The sequence below is a fragment of the Charadrius vociferus genome, unplaced genomic scaffold, assembly GCF_000708025.1.
Source record: "Charadrius vociferus isolate BGI_N301 unplaced genomic scaffold, ASM70802v2 scaffold32, whole genome shotgun sequence".
Taxonomy (NCBI): Eukaryota; Metazoa; Chordata; class Aves; order Charadriiformes; family Charadriidae; genus Charadrius; species Charadrius vociferus.
This window is the reverse complement of record NW_009647856.1, coordinates 12,776,927-12,801,354: the sequence shown is the minus strand read 5'-3', so window position 1 is coordinate 12,801,354 and position 24,428 is coordinate 12,776,927. Positions and strand designations below refer to the sequence as shown.

At 50.7% G+C, this 24,428-nt stretch overlaps 1 protein-coding gene across 1 annotated transcript; it reads left to right on the top strand.

Moving 5' to 3' along the window:
* The first annotated feature begins 1,060 nt into the window (after window positions 1-1,060).
* On the top strand, window positions 1,061-24,428 carry STRIP2 (striatin interacting protein 2). Its single transcript, XM_009882990.1, is given in 22 exon segments — window positions 1,061-1,162; window positions 1,164-1,262; window positions 1,264-1,363; window positions 2,400-2,474; window positions 2,579-2,713; window positions 2,910-3,030; window positions 3,336-3,404; window positions 3,518-3,624; window positions 3,742-3,869; window positions 4,199-4,384; window positions 5,628-5,851; window positions 8,044-8,109; window positions 8,788-8,851; window positions 9,957-10,028; window positions 10,328-10,402; window positions 11,612-11,709; window positions 12,249-12,375; window positions 14,420-14,520; window positions 16,577-16,643; window positions 20,068-20,172; window positions 20,566-20,770; window positions 24,101-24,428. Coding segments are annotated over 22 exon segments (2,577 nt in total). The 3' UTR covers window positions 24,352-24,428.

The window sequence follows — 24,428 nt, the reverse complement described above, 5'->3', positions numbered from 1 at the left end:
GCGGGGGGGCCCCGGGGCCCCCCCCCCCCCTCCAGGCACCCACTCCCCACCCCCGTCAGGGTCTGGGGGGTGCAGCCCCCTCCACCACCCTTCACCCCCCCGCCCAAATAACGTAACCGCTAATCCCCCCCCGGGGCTGTGCTTTTCCGGCTTCCTGGGTGCCAGGCTGGGGAAGCAGGACCGGGCTCAGGTCACCAGGATCCAGGCCGGGACCGATGTCCCCGGCCACCCTAAAGCCACCGAGGGACCCCTGTCAGCAGAGGACATGAAGGAGCTGCAGGTCGAGGGGCTCCCTGGGGAGGTGACCCAAAAAGGGTCCCTCTTTGCTGGGAGATGGTGCCCAAGTCATGCCCCCCGCCCGGCCCAAGCCCTGCCCGTGAATTTGGGGTCTGCATTTCCCTCCTGGCTCCAGGAGCAGTGGCTCAGCCTCGCCAAGAGGATTAGCACTGCACGCGCTTTGCCGAATTCCTCGTGGGCTTTAGCTCCCCGAACCGCCCCACCGGCTTGGCTGCAAAAATTGGGCGAGAAACCAGCGTTTCTGAGCAAGTCAAGCTCAGCTCGGAGCCGCGCATCCTCCGGGGTCATCAATATTAATCGTGACGATGCGCATCGGTTCCAGCCCGACTGCCGAGAAGGGATGCTGGGACTCAGAATGAGAAATTATGTTAATTTAGTTGATTATCCATTCATGTGTTCCCTCCCTGGGGCTTGGCGGCGCGATGCCGGCGTTGGGTCGGCGTCTGGCTGTGGCCGCCCGCTCCCTGCCCCGCTGTAATCCTCCGGCGAAGTTTCATGCTCCAGTTCCTCATCCGCAGGGGAGGAGGGGGGAGATCCGCAATCCTACAGGCTTCCAAAGGGCAAAGCTCAGCCCCGAAAGCTGTCGCATCTGGGATGCTTAGGACAGAGCACGGGGCGGGGGGGGGCGGTTCGCATCCTCTCGGGGCACTTTTGCTTCAAACCAGCCCCAGACTTTGTTTTTAAGAATACGTGAAGCTCTGAAATACATCAAATATTCACCGGCGCTTTAGGTCCTGCCTCTGCTTTCCCTGGGACTTGAGAAATGCTATTTTTATGCTCGCCTTCCAAATTTGCACTGTGTTTTAAGTAGCCTCGTGCGGACGAACCGCTCGAGCCCTAGAGACCTGTGTCAAGATCATCCCTGCACGAGTCGCTGCTCCGGCAGCTGGAGGAGCTTTAATGCAAAGGCTGAGAGCGCTGGCGGCCATCCTGCCTCCCGAAATATCCGTGGGGATGCGCCAGCCTCCCCCGCTAACCCCAACGCGCTCTCCGCAGGGCTCGGTGGATTGCCCCAACCTGGAGTTCGAATACGGGGATGCCGACGGCCACGGCACTGAGTTAGCAGGTGAAGCGGCGTTTGGGTGCTGTGTTGCTATTAATAGGTGCCCGTTGGGGTGGGGGGGAAAAAAAAAACCCTCGGGGAGTCAGGCGAGCGGGATGGGGGATGGATATCGGGTGGTATCATCCTCGTGGTAATAGAGCAAGAGGGATTTATTAATAGAGACCCATTCGCTCCCTGGGGACGAGCAAAAGGGATGCGTGGGGGCACAGGGATTACCCCACGCTCTGAATTATCCAGGGCGCGATGACAGGCGTGCAGGGGGGTGGGAGGACGGGTGGTGTGCCCGGTGGCACAGCCTAGGCTGGGAAGTGTCACCCTTTATCACGGGTGTCACGATGGGTCGAGTCCTCATCCTGTATCTTCCCTCTCTGGCTGCTTCTGCCCTGTAACCCTCAGAGTCCCGAGCATATCTCGACCAGCAAAGGGGTTATTTTTAGCTCTGTGTGTCTCAGCTGCACGAGCTGCCCTGGCTAAAGCGCATTTTTTCTTCACGCGATCCTTTTTCCTCCCTTGCAGAACCATTTCAGTCCCCCATGGTGCTGCTCAGCACCATAGGACCTTTAGGAATTATATAGGAACGGGTAGGAATTCTATAGGAACAGGCACCACATCGTGTCCCTCCAAGTCCAGCCCCTATTTGCAGGTCCCAAAATATCCGAGGCGCTGGGTGTGAAATCAGTGCAGGTTTTGCCCGGGTGCTCCTGAGGTCCCTCCCTTTGCAAACTGGCTTAACTGGGACAGAAAATTACACCCCCCAAAAAAAATCCTATGAAATTGCAAATGCAGCTCAATTACTGTCGCTGTGGGCAGGAGCGTGGGAACAGCCCAGCCTGGACACGGGGATGAAAATGATGAATTTGGTAGCACTAGGTGGCTTCAAGATGCCCCTTGGAGCTACAGAAGAGCTCAGGGATAAGTTTTGGTCTCTGCCCCATGTCTCCTCGGGTGCGTAGGGGTGCTTCAGACCCCCGCAAGGAATTTGGCGATGAGGAGGAGGGTGAAACTCCTCCTGGTCCCCGGTGGCCTCTTTCTCCATCAGAGCTCTACAGCTACACCGAGGAGCCCGAGCTCAGCACCAACAGGAGATGCTTCGAGGAGGATTTTCATGCTCAAGGTACTACTCTGGGCTCAGCACACTGGGGGCTCCAGGTAGCCCCCCCCGGGTAAGAGCGGGACCCCTGGGGAGGCACGCGGCTTGTTGTTGCGTCCCCTTTCCAGTGCAGGGCAGGAGGTGGCTGGAGCTGGATGGGGCTCAGCAGAAGGCCTATGTCATGCGCCTGTTGGATGGGCTGGAGGTGGTCAACAGGGACAAGCGGCTCAAAGTAGCACGGGCCATCCTCTACCTGGCACAGGGTAAGGTCCTCATCCCCCATGTCTGGATGTGGCTACGTAGCCACTGCGTGGCTTCATCACAGGGGTTTGGGAGAAGCCTTCTTTTGGGGTTACACCAAGACAGTGTGGTGAAGCTTCTTCCCGGGATGGTCCCGTGTGCTCCAGGGGTTCAAAGGCAGCTCCCTCCTAACCAGTGCCTCCCTTCGCACCTCTCCAGGTGTCTTTGGAGACTGTGATAATGAAGGCGATGTCCTGCACTGGTCTCGGCACAACAGCTTCCTCCTGTACCAGCTGGGAACCTTCACCGCCTTCCTGGAGCTCCTCAACATGGAGATCGAGTGAGAGGCCCTGCACTGCCCTCGCCCTCCTTGTCCTCTTCTTCATCTTACTCTTTCTCCTCACCTTCCTCTTCATCTGCTTTCTCCCCATCCTTCTCACACTCCTTCCATCCTCCTCACCCTTCTCCTCTTCATCTTCTTTGTACCCATCCTCCTTGCCCTCTTCTTCTCTAACCTTCCTCCTCACCGAGGACTAGGGAGGTGCTCCAGCCATGGCACATCCCTGAGTGTGGTGTTTCCCCCTCTGGGGGTTGGGGTGAGGAGCAGCCTGGTGGCTGGCACTGAGCTCGTCCCTTTCCCCACAGCAACAGCCAGGCCTGCAGCAGCGCCCTGAGGAAGCCGGCCATCTCGCTGGCCGACAGCACGGAGCTCAGGTACCACCTCTCTGACCCCCAATATCACATCCGGTGGAGGCTATGGGACAGCCTCTGGGGACAAAGTGGTCTCTGCCTGGTGGTGTCACCTCCCTGCCATGCTGTCCCGGCAGGGTGCTGCTCAGTGTCATGTACCTGATGGTGGAGAACATCCGTGTGGAGCAGGAGGCGGATCCACCTGAGTGGAAAACGTATCGGGAGACCTTCAGGATGGAGCTGAGTGAGCCACAGAGTTCATTGTGCCCTAAACAGGTCCCTTTGTCATGCTGGTCCATCAGGGAGACCTCAGTGATGGGGAATCTGCTCTGAACCAGATCCTGGTCCCTCTCTCCACCAGGTTTCCCTGTGCACACAGAAGAGCCGTTTGCTCTTCTGCTCTTCACGATGGTGACCAAGTTCTGCAGTGGCCATGCTCCACACTTCCCCATGAAGAAGGTCCTGCTCCTGCTCTGGAAGGTGCTTCTGGTGGGTGCAAACCCTTCCTTTTTCCAGAAATCAGTCCTTTTCGGAATAGCGCTGATGCAGCCTGGATGTTCCCCACTATTCAATCTAACCGTAACGAGGTTGTGTAGGAAGGAGGTTGGCACAGGAAGTTAACACAAAGCAAACAGTTTCTTCTGCGACGAGGGTGGGCTGATGGATGTGGGGTTGGGGAGAAGTCTGGAGAGTCAACCAGTGACTCGGTTTCTCCATCCTCAACTCTCCAGTTTGATGGCCCTGGAAGCCCAAAACAACTGTGCGGTCCAGGTGGGATGTCTACTCCCCACTCTCTCACCTCTCTTGTTGGCCCCTAGTTCACGCTGGGTGGATTTGAAGCCCTGCAGGCGATGAAGGTGAGGAAGCGGGAGGAGCTGGGGCTGCCACCCTTGCCGGAGGACAGCATCCAGGTCATGCGCAGCATGCGTGCGGCTTCGCCTCCCACCTACTCCATTGAGCTCATGGAGCAGCAGCAGCAGAAGCGTGGCCACCGCAGCCGGAGGGTAAGGGCAAGCTCATCCTCCTGGCATACGGCCCAGGATGCTTTTCCAATGGGCATCATCATCCGTTCAAGGAGCCAGTCGGTGCTTGGGAGCATTTCCCTCCCCCCACACAAGTGCTCATGCATTTTCCAGTTTCATAGAATCACGGAATGGTTTGGGTTGGAAGGGACAGTTAAAAGCCATGTAGTCGAACCCCCGACTGTGAGCAGGGACATCTCCAACTTGATCAGGTTGCTCAAAGCTTCGTCCAACCTGGCCTGGAACGTTTCCAGGGATGGGGCAGCCACCACCTCTCTGGGCAACCTGGGCCAGTGTCTCACCACCCACATTATAAAAAATTCCTTAATTGTATCTGGTCTGAATCTCCCCTCTTTTAGTTTAAAGCCATTACCCCTTGTCCTATCACAACAGGCCCTGCTAAAAGCTTTGTCCCCATCTTTCCTGGAGCCCCTTTAGGCACTGGAAGGGGCTCTGAGCGCTCCCCTTTTGCGCCTTCTCTTCTCCAGGCTGAACCCCCCCAACTCTCCCAGCCTGTCCTCCCAGCAGAGGGGCTCCAGCCCTCCCAGCATCTCCGGGGCCTCCTCTGGCCCCGCTCCACCAGGTTGATGTCCTTCTGCTGTTGGGAGCCCCCGAGCTGGAGGCAGCACTGCAGGGGGGTCTCCCCAGAGCAGAGCACAGCAGAGGGGCACAATCCCCCCCTCGCCCTGCTGGCCACGCTGCTGGGGATGCAGCCCGGGATGTGATTGGCCTTCTGGGCTGCCAGCACATGTTGCCGGCTCATGGCCAGTTTTCCATCCGCCAGTTTCGGTTGCAGCAGATCAGCCCTGTGATGCACTTGGTCTGGAGGAAGTGAGAGGACATCCTGACCCTATGGCAAAGGGCTGATAAGCGCTGAGTAGCAAACTGCTCACAGCAAGCTCAGCTTTTTTTAGCTTCGCTCTTGGAGTTGCTATGTCATGGTCCAAGAATGAAAACACCTCTTCTGCTAGGGGGGAGATGTTGGATGGTAGCTTCAAAAGTTAAGATGGAAAATGAGGTGACAAATCCTAGAGCAGCAACGTTAGAGGTACAGAGGGGGCTGTTCCTTGTACAGGCTCTGGTGGCAACAGCTAGGAAGCCAATCCTCACCTGAGGAACATCTGGGAGCTTGATCCTTCCAGGATGCAGAGGTCTGGTGTCAGCAGCTGGGAGGAAAATGAAATCCATGGAGTGACTTGAATTTCTTCTTCCCCTTCTGCTGCAGCCCCTGGTGAAGCAAGACAGTTTGGATATCTACAACGAGAGAGACCCCTTCAAGAACGATGAAGCAGGAGTTGATGAAGAGGAGAACGATGATGTGGACAGCGGGATTGAGGGGGAACTGGACCTGATGGAGCGGGATGCAATTATCCCTGCGATGCCTGCTCAGCGCCCGCCTCTCGAAAGGGTGTCGTTCCCCAAAGGGCTCCCCTGGGCCCCCAAAGTCAGGTAAATCCATGGGGTTTCATTGCCATCCTCCCCAGTCCTACCTGTCCTGGAGTTCCGTGCAGGCTGAACGTCAGTCTGGGGCAACTTTGTTGGCCTCTGGCAAGTTGAACTGAAGTGACTCCGGTTCTTTTTTTTTGTCTCAGTTGGTCTTTTCTGGACTGGATTTAGCTAAGCCCTTCTCCAGGCTTTACAAACCAAGCATGGTCAAGCTTGGCCAATAAGTAGCAATCCCATTTTGGACATCCCAGGTTGTCCTGGAGCACTGTGGGAGCAGGGTTAGCTTTCCCAGCGAGCACCAATGGATCTTGGTAGGGCAAGGTCCTAAACTAATCATCTTGGGAACTCATTAATAACATTGCCTCTTGCTTGTTGAGTGGGACTCTTGTGTTGCCAGATGAAACCTTCTCGAGTGACCTTGTTCTAAGGTGAAAAACAGGAGAAAAAACATCTGAGGATAAAAAAGTTGGTGCCTTCCCTTCCTAAGACCAGTTCTGCTACACGATACAGGAGGAACATTAGGAAAAGAGCGTGAAAACCTCTGCCCCTTTCCCTCTAATCCATGTGAGGTTTTTTGCTGTTGATCCAAAGGTTGCATTTAATGCAGTATCTTTAAAAGACAGGAGTAAATATATCTTTTTGATGTGAAAGCAGTGACAGGGTTAACTGTGTCTATCCAGAGCACTCCTTGCAGGGACATGGCAAGAACTGGTTCCCCACGTGGGTCTCCGCACACGCGGTACCATGGTACTCCACATAACTTAATGCTCTCAGCTTCGAAATCAAATGATCATTGTTTTTCTTGGCTGGTGCCTGGAAATCCAGCTGGGTTTCTTTCTGCTTGTGAGAGCCTTGGCTCACAGTTCGTGTCCTACTTGTAGTGCTGAGACCCTGACCAGTTCTCACGAAAGATGCCCAAGGTGGACAAGATGTCAGTTTGCTCTCTTGGAGCAGCACGGGCTCTGCCAGACTGCGGAGACAACATTTGTTCACTCAAAGGGAGCAGATGTTACTTGAAGATGCATGTGCTAGCAGCACAGAAGGTGGATAGAAAGGTGTTGGTCATAGACAACTCCTCTCCATCTATTTGCACAGTCCCGTGGAGCTGCACAGCAAATACAAATGGTTTTAGAATCATAGAATGGTTTAGGTTGGAAAGGACATTGAAGATCATCGAATTCCAACCCCCCTGCCATGGGCAGGGACACCTCCCACCAGACCAGGTTGCCCAAGGCCACCTCCAGCCTGGCCTTGAACACCTCCAGGAATGGGGCCTCAACAACCTCTCAGGGCAACCTGGGCCAGTGCCTCACCACCCTCAGAGTCAAAAACTTCTTCCTAATGTTTAATGTAAACCAGACCTCTTCTAAACCAGCCCTCTTCTAGTTTATAGCCATTCCCCCTCGTCCTGTCACTACGTGAACTAGTAAAAAGTCCTTCCCCAGCTCTCCTGGAGCCCCTTTAGGTACTGGAAGGTGGCAATAAGATCTCCCCGGAGCCATCTCTTCTCCAGGCGGAACAGCCCCAACTCTCTCAGCCTCTCCTCATAGGGGAGGTGCTCCAGCCCTCGGATCATCCTCGTGGCTCTCCTCTGGACACACTCCAGCAGGTCCATGTCCTTCTTGTGTTGGGGGCTCCAGAGCTGGATGCAGTACTCCAGGTGGGGGTCTCACCAGAGTGGAGTAGAGGGGCAGATTCCCCCCCCTCGCCCTGCTGGCCACACTTCTTCTGATGCAGCCCAGGATCCGGTTGGCCTTCTGGGCTGCGATTGCACATTGCTGGCTCATGCTGAGCTTCTGGTCAATCAGCCCCCCCAGGTCCTTCTCCTCAGGGCTGCTCTCCAGCCATTCCCCCCCAGCCTGCATTTGTGCTTGGTATTACCCGGACCCAGATGTAGGACCTTGCACTTGGCCTTGTTGAACTGCATGAGGTTGGCTTGGGCCCACCTCTCCAGCCTGTCCAGGTCCCTCTGGATGGCATCCCTCCCCTCCAGCATGTCTACCTCACCAAACAGCTTTTGGTTCAATGGTGGCTCTGGCCCGCTGCTATTAAGACCTCTAGAAATCAATCCTAGAAAGCTCAAAGGTTCTTTCTGGTCCCACACTGCTGTCCTTTCTGAGCAACATAGGCTATGTTCTGGTATATGTTTATGTTCCAACCTTCTTCCTGGTTTTGTTTCTCTGCTGCTCCATCAGACAGAAAGACATCGAGCATTTCCTGGAAGCAAGCAGGAACAAATTCATCGGATTCACGCTGGGACAGTGAGTATTACATGTGTACATCTGACAAAGTCTGTCCCATAGCTCCCGTCAGCGCAATCTGACTGGTGGGAGGTATCCACAGAGCTCAGGTTTTCGCAACTCAACCAGCCTAAGGCATGACCAGGATGATGTGGCGCAGTGCTGGATTTTGCTGGGACTGCAGCAGTGCACTCGGCATTATAAAAACATGTTCTTGGAGATGCTGGACTCCAAGGACCTCTTTCTATTAAAAATCAGACCTAGCCCAGAATAAGTGACCCCTGGCCCAAGCCAGAGACCAGTTTCATGAGGAAGGGAGTTGGGACAATATGGTATCCACAGAAAATCACCCAGTTTGTGAATAAATCAAGCTACGGGTGCAGAGTCATCCTGCCATGGTCCCAGCAGGGTATATTCATTTTTAGGTGCGGTGCTGGGCTCAAGCTGGCTCCACGCAGAGACCTGATTTCACCCCAGTTCTTCACCCTGACATTGCCCGTCTCTTATGCAGGCTTTGCTGGGGAGGAGGTGGGAGGGCAGGCAGCTCACACCAACACCTCTCCCAATTCCTGACCCATCTGGGATGAGTTCAGAAGACTCAGTAGACTACAGGCTCCCTCTTTTACCTTGTATAACATGGAAGCGTTAAACACGGATCTTCTTCCCAGCCTCGTACTTACCTTCTTTCATCATCCACAGAGATACCGAAACCCTGATAGGGCTACCACGGCCCATCCACGAAAGCGTGAAGACACTAAAGCAGGTGAGATGGTGGGTCCATGCACGGTACTTGGGTGTAGCAGCCCAGAAAGCCTTGCTGAATGGCAGTCAGCTTGTCTGAAAAATAGCATCCCTTGCTATTTGGGCTCCCTGGCACTCAGCAGATGCTCTGAGGTGGGATCAGACCTGTGGGGATCTCATGGAGGTGGGGAAATCATTGGCCGAGATGGCCAGGGCCACGGGGATATTGGAGGGCATCAAGTCTCATACACATAAAGTTTGTGATACAGCACTTATAACGAGTTTCAAGTTCCTCAGATGTATGTTCGTAGCCCACAGTAAATATTTCATGTGAATTTAGTCTTCTGCTCCTCTTCACCTGATGTACAGCAACACCTTCAGCCTGAGCTCTCACTCTCTCTGCCTTGGGAAGTCAATCCCATAAATCCGGTCAAGGTCTGAACAGCTTGAGAGGGGCTCGACACCCACCACATGTGGTATGGGATCCTCACATCTAACCTCCATCTGAAACACAGTTACTGAAGGGAATAAGAGGGTCCATTCTTGTGAGTTGTGGTAGGAAAAGCTTCAGGAGTTTCCTGAAGGAACTGGGGCAAAAAATGGAAAACTTGAGTCCTCACTGCAATTCCACGTAGCTTGTCCAGCACTCGGACTTTCCCTTTATCCGAGGTGTAACACTGCTGCATCCTGGTGAGCATTTGCCACGTTGTGCTTTGAAGCTGGCAGACTTCCAGAGCTGGATTTGGACAGACATGCCCAGACTTGTGCTGTTCCCAGGGGGGAAGCATGGCCAGCCTTGGCTCCTGCAGTGCTCCACATGGAGCGAGACACCTCCAGAGGCCAGCTGACCCTATCTAAGGTCTGGATTGCCTTTTGGAGATGATTTTACTTACTCCATTTACTTACAGAGAGATCCTAGAAGGAGTAGGTCGAAGTAATCAAAAGCATGATGTGTGAGGTGCTTCAGGGACAGAGGGATGTCCCACATAAAAATGAGTTCTCCATGTATCTGCTATGACCTATACACCTAATGAGATATTACTGAAATCAGCAACTCTTGTAATCACTGACTGTGTTTCATCCTTCAGTTGTGACATTGCTCTACCTCTGTCTGTGTATTTTGCCAGCACAAGTATGTTTCCATCTCAGACGTCCAGATCAAGAACGAGGAGGAGCTGGAGAAGTGCCCCATGTCTCTGGTAAGAAGTTGCTGCACCCCATCTAAATAGACGTGTGGAAGACTTCCAAGGTGTCATAGAAATCCATACGTTCTCCATGGATGTGTCTCTCTTAGGACACACATTGGATGCTCTTTTTTCTAGAAGTCCATATCTTCATCAAATGTAGCAATGGAGCCCTGGAGCTTCCTGCAGTCAGCACGCAGCTATGTCCATCACTAAGTCCTCAAGCTGGGTCTTATGGAGGTGACAGACATATCTCAAGTGTGTGGACTGGAAATACTTCATTTTCCCTTGTTTCTAATGTTTCTCTGTGCTAGGGGGAAGAGGAAGTCCAGGAAACCCCCTGTGAGATCTTGTATCGAGCAATGTTGTACAATCTCCCCCAGTATATGGTAAGCCTGAGTAAAGAGCTCTTGAGTGGGGAATGGTGCCAATCTGTGAGCTTCAGAGCTCAGCACGGGGATGCTGGGGTACATTCAGGACTTGAATGGTGAGATTTTGGTGGGAATCCAGAGCAGAGTTGGGTGCAAAGTACAGCCCAAGAGGAGGGATTCAGAGGATCAAGGGGTGTAGATACCCAGGGACACAGTCAAACAGTTGGAGACAGGTCAGTGACTGGGATGTGTGTGGAGGAACAAGCAACAAAATCCTCCACATTGGTGGGAGCTCAAAACTGGATCCTACGCTCTGGACAGCAAGGGGAACCAGTCAGGGATGGCCCCATGTCATCCCTTGAGCTACATGAGCTGTAGTATTTACCAGCTAGTCATCGCACACTGGTGCAGGCATCTTCACTTCTGACCTCAGGAAGCAACCTGTGGACTTCACTGGTCCCTTGAGCCTTTGTCCTTCTTGCTGAGATTAACTTTCCGTTATGATATCATGCTGATCTCCAAGTGAGATGGCTTGCTGGGCCAGGAACCAAACTAAACCATCATCATGCTTTATGTGGCTCAGCAAACAAGGTGGGAATGCTGTCAGGTCTCTGCCAACCTGGCTGTGCTCTCAACAGCTATCCAAACTGTTGAGAGTCTATAGGTTACGACCTTCCTTACAGAGACATCTTTTACAGCCTTCCCATGGCCCCAAGAGATTCCCAGAGGAATAGAGTGCGTGTCCCGAAATTCAGCTACATTGCCAGGCTGGGTGAGGCTTTAAGCAACCTGGAAGGTGTCCATGCCCATGGCAGGGGGGATGGAACTAGATGATCTTTAAGGTCCCTTCCAACCCAAACCATTCTGTGATTCTAAGATGCTAATTGGGTCACATGCACTCTGTCCGTAGGGAGAGACAAACACAGATTTAAATGCATTAAGCTCCAGGTGTCCCTTGCATTACTGTACCCATACTGCTGAAGCTCACGTGCTCATGAGGCATTAAGTTAAAGCTAAAACAGAGCTGCCATGCTCCCCACCCTTGGCCTGTCCAGGGTGTAAAAGGAGAGGCTGAGCTTTGGCATAGTCAGTCCATCACGGTGAGCGGAGCTTGGGCTACTGAAACCCTATAGAGTTGGCTTGAAGATGTCCAGTTTCAGCAAGTGAAGGAGAAGGAAGGAATGCCCTTTCCTGGGAGCATCCTTCCACATCTGTCCTCCCCTGCAGATAGCGTTGCTGAAGATCCTCCTTGCTGCAGCGCCCACCTCTAAAGCCAAGACTGACTCCATCAACATCCTGGCAGACGTGTTGCCTGAAGAGATGCCGTAAGTACTTGAGGAGGTGGCCACCAGCCATCTCAGCTTTGCCACAAAGTCTTGGACCAAGCAGGAGAGTTGGGGTTTGCCGATAGGTTTGAGGGGCTCCAGATTTGGGGACGTCTGCTTGGGTAGGTGCAAACTACCGTTGCTGCCAGGGCAGAGGGGTGAAGGCCAAGGATGTGAATGCCAGTTTTACAGGAGCATAACAATTTGAGTGCAGCTGGCAGCCGCTGTGCTCTGCTAGCTAAGTGACACAAATCATAAAATCATACTAATTGACACAAATCATAAAGACGTGAGCATATGGCAGGTGTCCTTCATACCGGTCCCCCAGGATTGCTGGCGGAGAGCAATCAGCTTTTTTTTTTCCTTTTTTAGTGCACTTCAGTGTCACCAGACAAGAGGGGATGGAAAAGGGAGTCCCAGGGGCAAGCAAAGGTCCCTGTTTCTGTAGAGCCTGTCCAGATGAATAAGAGCTCAACAGTCCCTTAGTCCTCCTTGCTCACGTACCCACTGTGCTGTTGCCTTCTTTCCCTCGAACCCAGCATCACCGTTCTTCAGAGCATGAAACTGGGGATTGACGTGAACAGACACAAAGAGATCATCGTGAAGAGCATCTCGGCTTTGCTGCTGCTGCTCCTCAAACACTTCAAGCTGAATCACATCTACCAGGTGAGCGTAGAGAAGGGGTTGGCCATTACCAAGCTGGTCTTGAAGCTGGTGTGTCCTGATAGACCCTCTCCTAAAAGACCTCTCCAGGAAGGGTTTCCACGAGGAGTTGCAGATCACTTTTCCATAGCAGTGAACCGTATCCCCGGGCCAGGATTTGTATAGGGTTACTCAGGCGGGGATAACCTGCCTGCAATATATCTCTGAAAGTGTTTTGACAGGATCGTTTCCACTCACATGGAAAGAGTTTTCAGACTTCTGGAAAAATTCACGCAGTTTCTGATCAGATTAAAATTTAGGAGATATCATGAGCACGAGCCTCCTCAGCAGAAGGGGGAAGGGGATGGGGGGTACACAAGACCCTTTTTTGCTCTCTCTTATCTCCAACGACCAGAAATAGTGCTGGGTAGGACTTCACGAGGTCAACTAATCTGGTCCTCTGTCCCTCGGCAGGATCAAGTTCTTGGGGCTCCAGTTTCAACAGAGCCTTCAGGTCTGGGTCCTAGATGCAATCTGATTTTTGTTTCATCTGCATGGCACCAGTCGAACTGCACCCACATGAGGGCTTTCCTTGATTAAAAAAGGACCGAGGACTGATTCGAGCTGTGGCCTGGGCCCAGTTCTGCACCCATTCCGCAAGTCAAACAATTAGTGCTTTCTAATTATTTTTTTCTTTTAAAGGTTTCAGCATGGTACAAATCCACCTGTGTTATGAAGCCCACCAATATTCATCTGAGGATAAAAATAAATCCATATATTGGATTGGATAAAATGAAACAACCCCACACATTTTTACAATCCCACATTTATTCTGGGTCCCCCTGCATCCCTTCACTAATTTTTCTCGCTTCACCCTCAAAACGGCTCCTCTCATTTCTTCCTCCGTGGCAGGAGGACTCTGGCAGTCTGGTGCTCAGTCTGGAGAAAGCTGGGGGGGTTTTCTCCCCCTGATTTTGTTTTTGTGTCTGATTTTGGGTACCAAAGCTGCTCTCAACGACCACCCCAAAAACTGCTGCGGGGGCTGAGCTGATGCTTCCAGCATCAATGGAGGCAGTGGAGGGTAGCGGAGAGCGTGGCTGGTCCGGGCTCTGCTGGGGGTCACCCTGTGCTCGCTGGCTGCCATGTCGGTGTGGCAGCAACTGCACGGACCTGCACACCAACACACGTCATGGGTTTTTTTGTCTTGGTTCTGTTGAGATTTGGCATTTCTTATGCTAACAGAGAAACACCACCAAATTATTGTATTTTGGCATTATCTTCGGTCCAGCCCTATATAACATACTAGTCCCTGGCAGCTGCATTTCAAAGCAGTGAGAGCATCTCGGATCCCAGTCAGCAGGGACTGCTGATTACTCACTCGCAAATAACGGTGGCGGTGTGTCATCGGTGGGGTACGGAGTGTCGACAGCTTGTACCAGGCTGAGCTGAGACGTGTAGGAACAAACTGTTTCTTCGCTCGCAGATTTGGGATGTTGATTGCAGGTTAGTGGAGGCACGGGTAGGATAGGATAGGATATTGCTGCTATGTGTGTCTGTCTCTTTCGAGGACAGTAGAGATTTCTCGTATTATGCAGCTGTACATGCCCAGACCATATAATGTTTAGAGCGGGAGAGAAATTAAAAGCATGTATGAAGGTAAGGGTACATTTTTCAGTCAAAATTTTAGAAGCGAATGGGGTTAGCGTGTGACTGCAATGGGAATTACTGTATTTTCTCATGCAATAGCTACATCTCCTTTCCTCTTCCTCATACACTGTTTTGCCACAGATTTTATTTTGAAAAGCTACAATGCAGTCATTGGGTGCAGCTATTGCTAAACCACTGCCATAAAGTTTGTGTGTCCACTCTATGGCAAATAGAGTTTTCCAGCCAGCGGGAGTGATGTAAGCATTATCCAGCAGACTTCTGCAAGGGGAAGATGGTCTGCCAGGTGCCTAAAGCAAACCATCAAGACTGCTTTGCTTTCAACTGGAAATGGGTTTCCATTCCCAGGCGATGCTCCCTGTTGTCCCAGCTAACGTTGACCCATTTCACTTCTCTTCCTCAGTTTGAGTACGTGTCCCAGCATTTGGTGTTTGCCAACTGCATCCCGCTGATCCTGAAGTTCTTCAACCAAAACATCATGTCTTATATCACTGCCAAAAACAGGTACAGCTGCTTCTGGGAAAGAGAGAGATGATGGGAGGCTTTGTGCATGAGGAACATGCGGTGGGACCGAGTGGCCTCTGGTCCCTACCTAGCACGGCTTCGGGCAGTATGCTCTCCACTCCAGGAATGCACTGGAGGGGAGCAAATCCCTTCTGGTTAATGAGGAGGACTGGATGGGGAGTTTCCAGTCTCTCGCTGGACTACTAAAATACACGTAGACCCAGCTGCCTTGCTGACAGTAGGATTGTTTTCATCTGTATGTGGACTCCTGGAAAGCAGTCCAGTGCCACCAGACATCTGTGGGCCACAGCTCCAAAAAGGCCAGATAGGGTAGAGTCTTCTAGGTATTTTCCACTTTTTCTAGCTATAATTCAGCTTTCCTGACTTCTTCAGGTTTTGCATAGTTGTCGCTGACTTTTACTTCTGATTTGAGAAGACACTAGCCCCGTTTTGAGTCTGTATAGGGACTGGCTGGACTACCGCAAGTCAACATGAGAACAGAAAGAGCGCAACGCTTTCCCAACTCAGTAGGACTGGGTAGGATTTGCCCATTCGGAGGGGAGCACCGCAGGGGATGTTGCTATTGGAACGAGGAAAAGATCCTTTTTGTTGCTTTTTGATGCTCTTTTTGTTGCTCTTCAGCTGCATGTGTAGGCTGGTCTGTCTCCTGCATGGTACGGTTGTGTATGTGTGAGAAGGCACGCATGGAAAAATAGAAAGTAATACATTAATTCTCTTCCTGAGAAACATTTCCACTTTTCATCCTGTGCTTTAAAGGCACATAAGTGAGGAGGAAACGTAGCCCAGGAGCACGTAGGTCTCTCCTCTGCTTTCTGATGGAGGTTTCACAGGCAGGATACGCTCCTGTGAAATGGTTTGCAACTGGATGCTCTGATCCAGAGAGGTTTTGCTGTTCTGCCCAGCCCAGAGTACCGCTTTGTCAGGCAGTGGCGAACAACATCGGGCACTGCCCTGGAAAAGGATCACGGGATTTTGTCACGTTCAGATGTACGGACCCGAGTCCAGTGGAAATATCAGAAGTGATGCCAGTACAAAGATGACTTGCGGCAAATGAGCCATGAGGGTCCAGGTCCCGAGCTGACTCCCTCTGAGCTCTCCTGCTTGTATCTGCACAGGACTTCCAGTTTTAGGATGATGATGGGTGGGAGCCAGGGAGGAACATCTGTCCTTGCGGTCAGACAAGCCCTTCCGGGGCCAAACGCTTTAAATGAAGACTGTTTTAGGGGATCTCCTGACCTTGGGTCTCATCCTGGATTGCCTCTGACTCAGTGATCGTTACAAGTCAGCTTGTTGCTCAGCTGCTGAATTTAAAAACAAAAAATAGCAAACAAGAGGGAACACAGGAATGGAAGCTGTGTGATAGTGCACACCTCATTTGAATGGTGCACGTATCAGGGCACAGATAGCATCAGTGTGTGTGCCTGTATGTATACATACATTATATATACATATACTTTTTTTTTATTGGCTACTCTTACAAAGGCAATATGTCTGGAGGGCTTCGAAAGACCTGATGCCCTCGTTGTGAATTTTCTTGCTGGTAATCAGATATCTCCATTTTAACCCAAGATCTGCTTGGGATTTTTTTTTTTTTCCTTTTTTTTCAAATGTGCATATGAATAACTAATCTGTCATGTCTTAATGGATCCAAATCCTTCGAGTCCTTATTAAACGCACTCAGGATGCGTTTTGGAGCCAAGAGGAATCGACGTGCTCCATTAAGCTGAGACACGAGGCAGCGGTGAGGCTGGGAGCCCATTTGGATGTCGTCTGTGCAGTCGGAAATGCTGGAGGGAGGCACGTCTGCGCGGCACCGGCTGCGGGCTGGTTTACGTGCCCAACGTGGCTCGCTGGAGACGGGATTGCTGCTCATCCAAACTGCTTGCTGCATAAGGCAGTGCTGCCATTGCAATTCAAACCCCAAGCACAGGGAAGATGCTCCAGATTGCTGGGCATAATCACATAGATCATCTTTAAAAGTTGCTTTCATATTTACCTGGTTCTTAACAAGTCGCTTCTTTCCCGTCTTTCACAGCATCTCTGTCCTGGATTACCCGCATTGTACAGTCTATGATTTGCCTGAGCTCACTGCTGAAAGCCTGGTAAGCAGCACAGAAAGGGTCCTTGTAACCAGTATTGCTGTGTGCGAGAGGGTGAGGAAGGATTTTTGTTTTCTTTTTCCTGTCTGCTTTTTCTGTACCTTCAACCTTTCCAAAATTAGACCTTTCCCTCCCCCTCCAGACTTGAAAATTCCTCCCGTTGCTATTCGGACTCGCTATCAGCTATGGGGAGGTGGGGAGAAGGCACTGCTGGTGTTGTGGACCCATAAAAAGAGTTGCGTTTAGAGTTTTCCCTTTTGCTTCTCCAAACGAGAAGAGAGAGAGCCTGCTTTTAAAAAGAGTTTGCCCAGAGGCCGTTGCTTCCCGGGTTTAAATTGCTCTGAGCACTCACGTTTCTTAAGATGCCAGTAGATGAAGGAATGAACCAAATTCCCAATGGAGAGGAGCCTAAGTATTATGGAGACCAGCCAGCATGATGGGCTGTGTGAATACATGGAGTACAGATGAGACATTGATGCTAGAAGGTTCATAACGGCAATAATTCAAATGCAATGTAGGTTGGATTCAGACAGGGCACAGAACAGGACTGGGAGGGGGATCAGAGCGAAGGGAGACCCTAAATGACGCAGGAATCATTAAAGAAGGAGCCTGACTAAAACCAGTCCGAGCAGGGACGATCTCATGTTGCCTGGCTGCTAAAATCTTAAGCCTTTGTAATTTTCCTTAGCTTTATAAAGGTTAAAATCATGAAAACAAAGTGAAAGATTTTCCCTAGTATCTACGAGCCAAAGGTGCTCACAAATCCCTCCAAGGCTGCGGTCAGCTTGGACAGCAAAACCGATTTTATTGTCACTGCAGCCACAGCATTTCCAATGTGCCGCTGCGACGAAAATTCGTGCCGTGAGTTGATTATGACAGATCAAATTTATATAGAAATCCGCTGTGGAGCACGTGTGGGATGGTCACGCGTGGCCAGCGTGCTGGCTTAGTCCTCTGCCGCTGTCCCACCTGCCTTTCCACCAGTGCTTCTTGCTTTCTTTTGGGTGCCTGCTCGGGATGACGGCTCCTGGACGTCGCCTCCCTCCTTATCAAGGGGATCAGCCCCCCATTTTGTGGTGGTCCATGGGCTACTAGCCGAAGGCTGGGTGTCCTGGCCAGGCTGGGTGCCTCTCCAGCACTGCCAGACTCCCACTGACGGCATCGTGGCCCGATGGGGACACCTAGTGACATGTCGCTGAGCGCTCCTGTGGCTCATGCTAATCCTTACGCTCATGCTAAACTTTATGGCTGTAGAAGACTGAACTCTTTAAGGGAAAATATTTCCAGTTATCCTTTCCCAGTAGGGTCTGGTCCCCAGTTTGGGAGCTGTTGCATTAAATGACAGTGCCTCATGCCTTTCCTCCAGCAGACAGGGATGTTAGCCTCATGGGAGACTAAATTAATTAGAAAATATGCAGAAACTGACTTGAATTTCACCATGTGTGTGCATCTTTGGGAGGATACCTGTGAATGTGAGGATTTAATAGAAATTAAACGTGCCCTGGTACTTGAGAGGCATACATTTGTGCATGTATTTATGTTTCTTCAGCCAACATATTATGCGTTGCTTTAGCTTTTTTTTTCACACTCCGATGCACTGATTTTAACATCCCAGCCATGATACAGTTCTTAGTGGCTATAAGGGATGATTACGCTTTCAGTGGGTTGAATGCAGGATCGTGTGTGTTGGGTTTACTTCCATGGAAAACCAGGATGAGTTCAGCAGTGCCGTTTCCAGAGGAGGGACCTTTTGGCTGTGGGGTAACTGCTGTCCCCACACGCTGTAAATCAGGAGTAGCTGCAGTCCCGGTGAGGTAGCGGGGGCTTCTCCCATCGTTGTGGGACCGGCTCTGTTTCCTTGCTGGTCCCCATCTCCCCTCTGCTGTCAAAGGGCTGTTGCTCCCCACCAGCTCCCCATGTTTGGGGAGGGGGCTGCAGGGGACCCTGCTGCAGCGTGTCGTGGTGCCAGGGGGAGGGTAACAGGAGACGGGGGTAAAAGGGGGATAAAAGTCTGTTTAGCCTGTTCCCTCCTGCCGTAAATCTGACAGAAAGACTCTCACTTACTTGAAGCTATAGAGACGGTGTCAGATTGGTGACAAAAATAAATCCAGCTACTTATGAAATGGGTATTAAATTATTCCACCGGGGTCTTTTTGGAAAAACTACTTGGTGCAGAGGGAGCAGATTAGGACTGGGCACCGATATGAAACCTCGGGCACTGCTTCTGAGCTGGTACCCCCAGAGCTGCACCCAGCATCCGCGAGCGCCTCGGTGACATCTCAGTGACATCTCAGTGACATGCTGCTGCTGCGCTCTGCTGTGCAAGCACCACTGTGTGCGCAGGAGCCTCCAGCACAGACGCAGCCTCTGCTGGCAGAAAAGTGCATTTGCTCAGAGTGGCTTTTACCAAATCCCAGAATTAAGTAAGCCAGAAGCACTTTCTTGTTGGCCTCTAAAAATTATGCATACAACAGCTTACTGAAATGATAGGATTTGTGCTTGTTTTAAAGAACAAAGGCATTACGCTGGCAGGATTTTCTTGGGTAAACTAGTTTCGTAGCTGACAGAAGAGGCTTTCTGAGGTCATCCCCAAACTCTCCTCCCGAGGATGCCCAGAGCCTGGATCGTGTAACATGCTGCAGTTTTTTCCACGAATTGTTAAGGCTGGAACTGGCTGTAAGTGGTTTATAAATTAAGCAGCACTTTTTTTTTCTGCTCTCAGCCCCAAAGAGGTTATTTGTGGGACACTTCTGCTGTGCTCAGTGCTGTTCAAACAGAAAGCAAGTTACCGTAGCGGTGGAATTACTGCTCAAATGTGCCACGGGCAATATTTACGCAAGCTGGAGCTGGGGGTGCTTACATTTAGCTAATACTTAAAATAATAGATGAGCTGCACTTAAGCCAGAGGGGATCTTTGTTACAGAAAGGTCTTGTCCTCCTGATACAAATGCTGCCATTTGTCATCCTGCGTTGTTATGTGATTTCCTTTTATTTGTCTGTAATATGTCCTCTAAGTATGCAGTAATTTATGAATTAATTCATATAATTAACAAAAACTGTTTTCTAAGCAGTGGTGATCGCTAGGCTGTAATTTGCTCTCTGACTGTAAACAACGAATACAAATCTACCACAATATATATTTCCCACGATGGAATGATGTGATTTATCTTAGCTCTTACTCTAAACCGAAATGCAAATTAAAACGCTGATTACATCTGAGACTTTCACAATGGTTTTCCCAGAATCTGTTGGCTTCTCAGCAGCATGATGACAACCCAAGCGAGGAGGTAGCTCCACTGTTCACTTTCCATTGGAACTAAGACTTCTGCAGATAGTAAAAATAAAGATTTTCTGCACAAGGATGTCTCTGTGGCGGTGCTGTTGAATGCTGCCATTAGGGTTATGCTTTTCCTTCTCTGCTTTGCAGGAAGCCGGAGACAACAACCAGTTCTGCTGGAGAAATTTATTCTCCTGCATTAACTTGCTGAGGATCCTAAACAAGTTGACCAAGTGGAAACACTCAAGGACAATGGTAAGGTGATGTGCCGTCTCTCCAAGACCTGCCGTGGGCTGCCAGCATTGAGCCTTGAGCGTGTCCCCGGCTGTACGCTGTGGGCTTCAGCCCAGCCTCCCTGCTGAGAGTTTCTCCTGGCAGTGCCGGGGCTTCTGCTGCTTCATAAGCTGCCCATTTTTCTTTCACAGGTTGAGCCTTAAATGCAGAAATACTTTTTCTTCTGTAAATAATAGCTATTTCTATGACCTTCAAGCCCTCTGCAGCAAGTGTTGGTTATGTTGAACACTCCTGTTCTACCTGCTTGGGGTTCATACCGAACGTGGCCCAGGTGGTAGTGCCCAAATCTGCGCAGACAGTACTCGTGTGGCTTTCTTGAACACATTGCGTGGATTTGTGTTGTTTTCTTGACAGATGCTGGTAGTCTTTAAGTCGGCCCCAATACTGAAACGAGCTCTGAAGGTGAAGCAGGCCATGATGCAGCTGTATGTCCTCAAGCTGTTGAAAATCCAGACCAAATACCTGGGGCGCCAGTGGAGAAAGAGCAATATGAAAACCATGTCTGCCATTTACCAGAAGGTGCGGCACCGCATGAACGATGACTGGGCTTACGGCAATGGTGAGTAGTGCCAGGGAAGCATCTTTTCTGCGTGCAGCGCTGAAATCAGCACACAGGAGGTTTGATGTGGTTTGGCCTATGAGCTGTTAGGATCCCATAAACTTGTCTGGGTCAGTGTTGGGGATTTTTTCAGAAGCCTTAAGGATCTGTTCAGCACCATCAGGAGGGAACAAATTATAGAATCATTTAGGTTGGAAGAGACCTTTAAGATCATCGAGTCCAACCGTTACCCTAGCACCGCCAAGCCCACCACTAAACCATGTCCCTCAGCACCACATCTACCCGTCTTCTAAATACCTCCAGGGATGGTGACTCAACCCCTTCCCTGGACACCCTGTTCCAGTGCTTGACAACCCTTTGGGTGAAGAAATTTTTCCTAATCTCGAATCCAAACCTCTCCTGGTGCAACTTGAGGCTGTTTCCTCTTGTCCTATCACCTGTTACTTGGGAGAAGAGACCGACTCCCCACGGTACACCCTCCTTTCAGGGAGCTGCAGAGAGCGATAATGTAATTGATTGCATGAGGAGAGGTGGGAATAATCAAATCAGGATGGGACATAGTCAGCTCGGTCTCCAGCACAAGAGTTTCTACCAAGCCCAAGCCTGCACTTTTGCATTCCCAAATCACTTTCGCCATCAAGCCATTAAACTATCCTGGTATCCGCACTAAATCTGCATGCTTAGGATGGCTGTGGAGTGAAAATCTGACTGATAGCGCTGCAGCTCGCACCTGAGAAACAACAGCAGTTACAGTCCAGCCGTGCAGATGCTCTGAATCCTCGAGCTGAAACACAGACTGGTCTGTTTAAACAGCTCTGGTGTAGTCTGAATATGTATTTTTTGAGAGATGTTATGAAGTTTCTGATGTTCCTCATGTTTGGATTCATGGGATGCATCAGACCACATACTCTGATTCCCTTGTAAGTACACCCAGCTGCTGCGACTACTGGCATGTGGGTCCATGCTAAGGCACATGGAAAATAAGGAGGTGATTGGTGACAGCCAACATGGCTTCACTAAGGGCAAATCATGCCTTACAAATTTGGTGGCCTTCTATGATGGTGTTACAGTGTTGGTGGATAAGGGAAGAGCAACTGATATATCATCTACCTGGAATTGTGCAAAGCATTTGACGCTGTCCCGAATGACATACTTGTCTCTAAATTGGAGAAACATGGATTTGATGGATGGACCTCTTGGTGGATAAGGGATGGCCGCATTCAAAGAGTTCTGGCCAATGGCTCGATGGCCAAGTGGCAAGCAGTGACGAGTGGTGTTCCTCAGGGGTCAGTACTGGGACCGGCACTGTTTAACATCTTTGTTGGCGACATGGATGTTGAGATGGAGTGCACCCTCAGCAAGTTTGCCGATGACACCAAGCTGTGTGGAGCAGTCGACACGCTGGAGGGGAGGGATGGCATCCAGAAGGACCTGGACAGGCTGGAGAGGTGGGCCCATGCCAACCTCATGAAGTTCAACAAGGCCAAGTGAAAGGTCCTGCACATGGGTCAGGGCGATCCCATGCACAGGCTGTGCAGGGAATGGATGGAGAGCAGCCCTGAGGAGAAGGATTGGGGGTGTTGGGTGATGAGAAGCTCAACATGAGCCGGCAGTGTGCGCTGGCAGCTCAGAAAGCCACCCGCCGGGGCGGTGGGAGCGGGGCCAGAGGAGGCCCCGGAGATGCTGGGAGGGCTGGAGCCCCTCTGCTGGGAGGACAGACTGGGAGAGTTGGGGGGGTTCAGCCTGGAGAAAAAGGGGAGACCTCAGAGCCCCTTCCAGTGCCTAAAGGGGCTCCAGGAGAGCTGGGGAGGGACTCTGCATCAGGGAGGGGAGCCGTGGGACGGGGGGGAATGGTTTGACACTGACAGAGGGGAGATGAAGATGAGATCTGAGGAGGAAATTCTCTCCTGAGCGGGTGGTGATCCCGTGGCACAGGTTGCCCCGAGAAGCTGTGGCTGCCCCATCCCTGGAGGTGTTCAAGGCCAGGTTGGATGGGGCTCGGAGCAACCTGGGCTGGTGGGAGGTGGCCCTGCCCAGGGCAGGGGGTTGGACTACATGGTCTTTAAGGTCCCTTCCAACTCAAACCATTCTGTGACGATGAATTTCACTCTAGGGCTAGTGGAGTTCCCCAAATGATCAAAGGGTGGGAAGGCTGGAAGACTGGGGACTTGCTGTGCTTTTCTGGCATTTCTACCCTGTTGCTGTCTTTCTTAGCATGCTGATTGTTCCCTGTGGGATTGAATACAGCAGCAGGGCTTCTTTAGGCCACTAACGGGATACAGCTACGGGATACGGGATACCCAGCCTCGGGTGACTTAAATAGCTTGAGCACTACATGCTCTAAAACAGCAGGAGAAGGCGGCTACCTACGTCACCTGTCCTGGAGCGAGGGTTTGCCTCAACAACTGAACTTACACGGCAATATTGAGAATAATGCAATTTTAAGACAGATGCAAAGGATAAATCGTTGTGTGTGTCCCTCTTCCCCCAAAAGAGTTAATCAGCAAGATAATGCAACACTCAACTGCGCAATTCTCTGCTTAGCAGAGACCGCATCTTTGCCTGGACAGTTTGCCAGGGAAGCACTTGGCTTGCAGGGACAAGATCTGGAAGGGCTTTTCCTGGAGTGTTTATTTTTGTCTTTGTATGTCAACATTGATACTCAGCTCAGACCTTTCCCTCCCTGGAGCACTGCTGAGCCTTGCCAACAAATTTACTGAACTTTTACCGAGAAAATGACTGTTTCATATTGATTTAGAACTCATAAAACCCAACTTTCAAAATGCTATATTTTTAACATGCTGTATGTTTCCATAATATTACATATTGTGTAATATTAATATATTAATATTAATGTCATGGTTGTTACAGCCAGTTATTAGCTTTTCAACATCATTCATAGTTAAATCTGTCCAAATTTTAGAAAACTTCATTTTCAGTGGCTCATAATAAGCTTGCCAGGTTTTAGCTACATACATTTAATCTTGAGCTCTGCTTCAGACATCTGCAGAGAGTTTCCGTAGAAGTGGTGGAGCCTTTCTGAAAAAAAAAAGCAGGAGCTTGGTAATTACAGAGCCCTTAAAGCACACTATAGAGCAGAAATAAATGCATTTCCATAGGAAGCTTTCTGACACTGCTTAATTTACAAGTGATTTTAACATATGTCATTTAAATACCTTAAATTAAAATGCATACATAATGGGAATTGTTTAGGAATAACTGACTGGCTAATACTCCAGTCAATTCAGGCACGTGATTGCTGTAAAATGTTTGCTCTTATCAAAATTATTTTTTCCATAATGCTTTGGTCTTCTTTCTTCTTCAATGTAGATATCGATGCCAGACCATGGGATTTCCAGGCTGAAGAATGCACCCTGAGAGCCAACATTGAAGCCTTCAACAGCCGGAGATACGACAAACCTCAAGACTCAGAGTTTGCGCCAGTGGACAACTGCCTGCAGAGCGTGCTGGGACAGCGGCTGGAGCTCCCCGAGGACTTCCACTACTCCTACGAGCTCTGGCTGGAGCGGGAGGTGTTTTCCCAGCCCATTCGCTGGGAGGAGCTACTGCACTACCAGTGAGAGCGACACCTTCACCTGCCCCCGGTCCCACCTCAATAAGGACTCAAGGTGCTACAGGCTGAGGAAAGGAAGATTAT